The following is a 6705-nucleotide window of genomic DNA, read 5'->3' as shown; positions in this document are numbered from 1 at the left end:
ATTTTTTTTATTTTTTTTTGAAAAGCCTCTGTATGAATATAATTCAAAGACATTTATTGTGGCGGACAGGATAATCATTGAAAATATTACAAAGTGTCAACATATAATATATATTACAAATAGGAGTCAATATAATGTTTGCTTTATCTCCATAAGTCCATATCTGAAGGCAGACGGACAGGTTTATCATGTGAAGAGATTCTGTGGTCCTGCGTTTATAAACACGCCACATGTGAGCTGTTGATTATATTTTATTACAGAAACTGTGCACTTATCATTGAACCAAGTCAAGGACTGCAGTCGAGGGCGAAAGAACTGAAATATTTGCTCTTAAAGGGATTTCGTTCTCTCACAAAAGTTTGGTGTTCTTTTGAGAAACTTTGCGTTCCATAGAGAAAGCAAATGCAAAATTTAGTGGGAAAAGAATTTGTGAGAGAATGGGTAAAAATCAATGAATTATATTTTACGGTGATGGAAAAAATAAGAGATGGGAGAAAAAATATAATACTCTCGCAAAACCTTTGCGTTCCCCTGAAAAACTTTGCGTTTGCTCGCAAAGAACTCAAAAGTTTTGCAAGCAAATCCAAAGTTTCTTGGGGGAAGAATTTGCGAGCACCACGAAACATTTGCGAGAGAACAGAAAAAGCATTGAAAAGCATTGAAAAATAATAAAGCATTGAATTGTACTTCACACGTTGAAGTACAAAATGGCATTTGCAACCTATTTGTTGCAACCTTTCCCTCCGATGTTGTGCTGAAGTCTCACCCGGCACTGGAGCTGGGCTCATTGTTTCTCTTCACATGAAATATACCGAAAATCGATGTTAAACCAGAGGGCTTACCCCAAAAAAAGCCACACAGGGGCCGCCAGACTGAGCCGGCTTTGTTCTGCGCTGACTAGCATCCAAAGTCAGTCTCTGAACAGAGTGTGCATTGTAGGCTTTTTCCATGAGTAAACCCTGCTTGTCAACACAGCCTCCTCTGCCTGCGAGCTGCGCGCGACGGAGGAAGACTGCCGCCCTTGTGCCCTCGGTGCAAAGAAAAACACGTTCACAAAGAGCCGCTTCACTTTCATGAAAGAACGTCTGAGATCTCAGATATATGCATTGTTTACAAAGGGCCTTTCTGCGCCTATAAAACCAATTTCCGCTTACCCTGGAGGGTGTGTGTGTGTGTGTGAGTGTGTGTGTGTGTGAGTGTGTGTGTGTGTGTGTCTGCTGCCCAGACGTGATGTAAGTGTTGCTAGGCACTTTATACTATTACACCATTCTGCCCGTGACACATTTGAGCCATTTTCACGAGCAAATATATCACCTTAAATGAAGCCTTTGTGCTTTTGTTTGCCGAACGCGAGAGACGGCATTGTGGTGGCGATTTTTCCCATCACCAACGAATAGCTAATTATCCCCAACTGAGGATGTAAATAATGGCATATGCATTAGCCGCTGAATGCCTACATTATTGTGATTGGGCTTGGAGACGGACGGATTGCTTTGACCTCTGATGCTCATTACTGAATCAATCTGCATAAATGTGAACATGCACAGTGATGCGTTACATAATGCCATTAATGGAGTTTGCAGATGCAAAAATATTCTAATGGTAATAAACTATTGCTTAGCAATACCTCTGATTCTGCTTTAACATCTTTACAGGGGCTATTTGTATTGCTCGAAACTTGCTCTTTTAAACCTCATGAGATGTAATGTTCTTGGTTGTTGTTTCATTGAAGTATCAACTTTGTCTCCGATGTTTCTGACCCTAAAAACAGAACCCTAGTCGTCATCCAGTAAGAGTATAGAGCTGTAAAATGAATATGGAGAGCAACTCGGATCGTTTGATGAGAAATGATCGAGTTCGTATTGAGATCTCTGACTTTTGATCACAAACTTTGGTATCTGAGCACTCTTTGAGAAGTAGTTGAGATAACCTCTAAAACTCTTGAGGAAATATGTGTGAGATCATTGGAGTCTTTCTTTGGAGAAATATCTAAGGAATATCTGAGAAATGCTCTCTATTTAATCTCATTCATTTTTTTTTTTACTGTAAAATAAATACAGACCCAAATTAGACTTTCTTGGGAGAAACATCTGAGAAAGTCTCATTTTGCTTTCCATTTAATCTCATTCTTTTAATTTTTTCTGCAAAATAAATACTTAGTCGTCATCCAGTAAGAGTCTAGAGCTCTAAATTGAATGTGAGGCAACTCAGATTGTTTGGTGAGAAATGACTGAGTTCATACTGAGATCTCTGGTTTTGCTAGCAGACTTATATCTGAGCACTCTTTGAGACAATTTTGAGGTAACTTTTGAAATCCTAGAGAAAATGTGTGAGATTATTGGAGTTTTTCTTGGGAGAAACATCTGAGAAAGTCTCATTTTGCTCTCCATTTAATCTCATTCATTAACATTCCTTTGTGTGAATGTGAAGCAGCTCAGATCATGTGATGAGAAATGATTGAGTTCATGTTGAGATTTTGACTTTGGTATCTTGGCAAATCTGAGCACACTTTGAGACATTGTTGAGATCATTTCTGCAACTCTATGTGTGAGATTACTGGAGTTTCTTTGAGAGAAACATCTGAGAAAGTCTCATTTTGCTCTCCATTTAATCTCATTCATTAAAATTTCTTCTGAGAAATAAATACAGACCCAAATGAGTCACCAGTCATCATCCAGTAAGAGTATAGAGGTGTGAAATGAATGGAAATCAACTCAGATTGTTTGATGAGAAATGATTGAGTTCATATTGAGATCTCTGACTTTGGTATCTTGGCAGATCTGAGCACACTTTGAGACATTGTTGAGATCACTTCTGCAACTCTATATGTGTGAGATTACTGGAGTGTTTTTGGGAGACACTTATTTTAATGACAGAAACACTCTGAATTCATTTCCGTCCTTCTGAGAACATTGTGGTATTTTTATCATGATAGCATCTGGAAAACCGTAGAATTACCATGGCACTATAGTTAAAAAACATGGTAATACCGTGGAACTTTGATATATATTATGGTACAGTATGATTGGTATATTTATATAGCATGGTATTTACATGGTACCTCATAGGATGCTTTATGGCAGCGTACCAGATTATTACCGTGGTACTTGTGTAAGAGTCTTAATGGATTCATTCAGCTACAGGACAGAGATGAATTCAGAGTGTTTCTGCCGTTAACGTGAGCGTCATATTCCTCCGTGACAATATTCAGAGAGGAAGTTGATCAATGTGAGCTTTGTGTGGAGCGGAGCTAAAGCAAACACCGCAGCACAGATAGTGTATTTATTCAGCGGTTTCTGCGGCTCGATCGCAGCCTCCACATTTCCTATGAGCCGCATACACACTGGCTCTATTCTCTGCCTCGTTTTGGGCTTTAAATAACCTCATTTTCTGTTACAGTTTTTTACGATTGCTTAAGCACAATTTTGAAAACAGGGCCCAGTTTGTCAAAACACTACACACAATTAACACAACCCTACACCAAAGTAGCACAACACTTCAGATCATTTGCAAAATGGAACACTTTTGTCAAAACTATACACAACTTTATAAAAACAATATTTTGTTACCATACGAAACACACATTTCATATGACTTTAATCTTTTTGAACCAGTTACACACTTATGATACGGTCTAAATCCTGACTGGAAATCCTCACAGATACCATTTTTCTCTAAGAAGGAACATAGCTGAGAGGATACTGCCTTTTCTAGTATTTTTGACAGAAAAGGGAGATTTGAGGTCAGTCTGTAATTACAGTTTTTTATGATTGCTTAAGCACAATTTTGAAAACAGGGCCCGGTTTGTCAAAACACTACACACAATTAACACAACCCTACACCAAAGTAGCACAACACTTCAGATCATTTGCAAAATGGAACACTTTTGTCAAAACTATACACAACTTTATAAAAACAATATTTTGTTACCATACGAAACACACACATTTCATATGACTTTAATCTTTTTGAACCAGTTACACACTGCTGTTGCTAACCTAAAACACTTTTAGCAAGTCTAATTCTCAGTGATTAGAGTACTGTAAATGAAGTACACAGAGAAAGTGCAACTATACAATAGTTCACCAAACACTACACAAGACCAATGCTGCAGACTGACGAAAATATCATTGATTTCTCTCCATATACCCAAATCAGTCAACATGGAGAATCACAACAAAACATGTCCCAGTTGTCATGCTACTACAGTAGTGTGCATAACACTGTTAGCTCAGCAAACAACAGACAAACGTAAAATACTGTATCCAGTACAGGTTACAATTACAGTAAATAACAACAACAAACATAAAAAATAATCTGAAAAAACTGACAATATTGTACAGAAAATACTACAGTAAACATACTATACATTATCTCTTCGCCTAGCTGGATCTGGCCAGAGAATTTCATCAACATCACAAGCAATATCCTCATTAGCAAGACAACGCGGGAAGAACCGTCTTGAATGTCGAATCCATCCTTGCACAGCTGCGGCGTCGACTTGGTCACAGGCGTCCTCCATGGCCTGAATGAGGGGTACCTGAGCCTGGGGCTGGAGATCGTAAACCTTCCACCGCCATGCAGAGAAAAACTCTTCGATAGGGTTTAGAAACGGAGAGTATGGTGGAAGGTATAGTACTGTCAACTGTGGATGGTGTTGAAACCAGTTCTGGACCAAAGCAGAGCGGTGGAATGACACATTGTCCCAGATGACAGTGTATTGTATCTGGTGCATTTCATTACCTGCTGTGACGATGTGGTGCAATCGGTCCAAAAATGCGAGAATGTGAGGTGTGTTGTAAGGGCCCATTTTGGCATGACGGAGGAGAACCCCATGCTGTGAAATGGCAGCGCAAAGGGTGATGTTACCCCCACGTTGCCCTGGGACATTGATTATAGCCCTGTGGCCAATGATATTTCTGCCTCTCCTTCTTGCTTTTGTGAGGTTGAACCCTGCCTCATCAATATATATGAATTCATGCAGGATTTCCTCAGCATCCATCTGCAAAACTCTCTGAAATACAGTGAAAGACAACATTGTGTAGTTCAGGATAGGTCTAGTATATTACAGTCAATGTAAAAAAGTAATGTGTGGAGTATGCAACATCACAGTGCTAAAGTGAACAATACAAACCTCCACATACTCATGCCGCAGCCGTTTGACCCTCTCTGAATTCCGCTCAAAAGGCACTCGATAAAGTTGTTTCATTTGAACCTGATGTCTTTTCAGGATGCGTGCCAGTGTTGACTGAGAGACCTGATGGACATTATTGAAAATGGCATGGTCACCGATAATGTTTGCTTGTAGTTCTCTGAGTCTGATAGCATTATTGGCCAAAACCATGTTTATTATCTCTCTCTCTTGTTCTTGCGTGAATATGGGCCCCCTTCCTCCTTGTCGTTCCCGACCCTCAATCCTATGTAGAGAATAATACATGTAACTTACTGTACAATGTCACAGGAAGGGGTATCACAAGTGCTGATATGGTGCATACAATAAGCGGCTGATTACTGTAACTGTAGACAGATCTTCTTTTACCTGTTTTCCTGTCGAAAAGTCCTTATGACAGATGCCACTGTATATCTGCTAAGATTTGGCTGAACTCTCAGTCCAGCCTCCCTCAGCGTCAATCCGTGGTTCACAACATGGTCCACTAGTGTTGCACGAATGTCATTTGATAAGTTTGGTCCTCTTCTTCTTTGTGCACGTTCTCCTCCTGCTTCAGGTCTTCCTCGGCCTCTGCCTCTTTCTCCTCCTCTGTGTACTCCTCCTCTCACCCTCACTCTTCTTCTGACTCCTTCCATTTTGGTTGAAGGCAGGTGAACCTACCTGCTGCATTTTTATAGTGCTTAAACCTGATTGGTGTGTCTACAATTTAGCAATCATGTGTTTGTGCACCTGATGGCTGTGTTTAACAGATTGGCTCATAGGTGTGGTAATTTGACAGTTAGTGCTTTGGAATTGCAAGGAAGTGACATCATGATTTACTTCTGTGTCTGATGTATACAAGTGTGTTTAGTGTTTTGCAAATCACTGTGTGTAATGTTTTGCAAATAGTGTGAAGCTGACAATGTGCTTACAGTTGTGCAAATCTAGCCTTGTGTTTTGCTCCTTGAGTGTAAGGTTTTGCTAATTGTTGGAAAAGTTTAATTTTAGTGTGTAAGCAATCGTAAAAAACTGTAATTAACGGTCTATGTGACCTACGGACGGGGAAGGAAAGGGCTGGAAACTCCATCAGTAAAGCCACTGACTTCTGGAAGATACCGCTGTGCAAATCATGTTGCCGTTTAATTTTTTTTCCCAGCTGTAGACGGAGGATTCTCAGCTATGCAACGGGTTTAGCTTGTAAACAAATGTTTCTGAGGCTTTTTATTAGGGGCGTTCACTTCACTCAAGAGGCGTTGTGTTCAAAAACAACTAGACTGATTAGAAAGAAACATGCTTGAGATGATTATTAGAAGTTGAACTTGATGTGTGTCTTATTGCAGTGCAACAAGCAACAATTAAAAAGTTCAGACAATAATAACAGACATGCATCGAAAAAAAAATCTGCTGATTTGCAAAAAAAGGCCTTAAATTACCTCATTTGATGATGCTGAGTTCAAAAACATCAATAGAAACCGATTTACAGATTTTTCATAAAATAAGAATAAGATTTTTCAAATTATATATGTGTGTGTGTGTGTGTGTGAGTGTGAGTGCGT

At 39.4% G+C, this 6705-nt stretch overlaps 2 protein-coding genes across 3 annotated transcripts in view; one reads left to right on the top strand and one right to left on the bottom strand.

The window, feature by feature from the left end:
* Positions 1–6705, top strand: part of LOC107706161 (cysteine-rich motor neuron 1 protein-like) — a gene marked incomplete at its 3' end in the record, with an annotated part of 31351 nt that overhangs the window by 15009 nt on the left and 9637 nt on the right. The window lies entirely within an intron of this gene.
* LOC107705928 (uncharacterized) lies at positions 4086–5899 on the bottom strand. Of its 2 annotated transcripts, XM_016509567.1 has the most exons (4): positions 5540–5899; positions 5135–5417; positions 4744–5014; positions 4086–4669 (listed from the first exon to the last, which is right to left on the bottom strand). In XM_016509567.1, the coding sequence occupies exons 1-4, from the start codon at positions 5803–5805 to the stop codon at positions 4506–4508; spliced, it is 984 nt and encodes a 327-aa protein (XP_016365053.1). In that variant the 5' UTR covers positions 5806–5899; the 3' UTR covers positions 4086–4505. The 2 variants fall into 2 exon arrangements, with proteins under 2 accessions (XP_016365053.1, XP_016364980.1); XM_016509494.1 differs by having other exon boundaries at positions 4086–5014.

Source organism: Sinocyclocheilus rhinocerous, unplaced genomic scaffold (assembly GCF_001515625.1).
Source record: "Sinocyclocheilus rhinocerous isolate Xijiao unplaced genomic scaffold, SAMN03320098_v1.1 scaffold3629, whole genome shotgun sequence".
Classification (NCBI taxonomy): domain Eukaryota; kingdom Metazoa; phylum Chordata; class Actinopteri; order Cypriniformes; family Cyprinidae; genus Sinocyclocheilus; species Sinocyclocheilus rhinocerous.
Note: the sequence above shows the minus strand (reverse complement) of the source record. Positions and strands in the feature narration are given on the sequence as shown.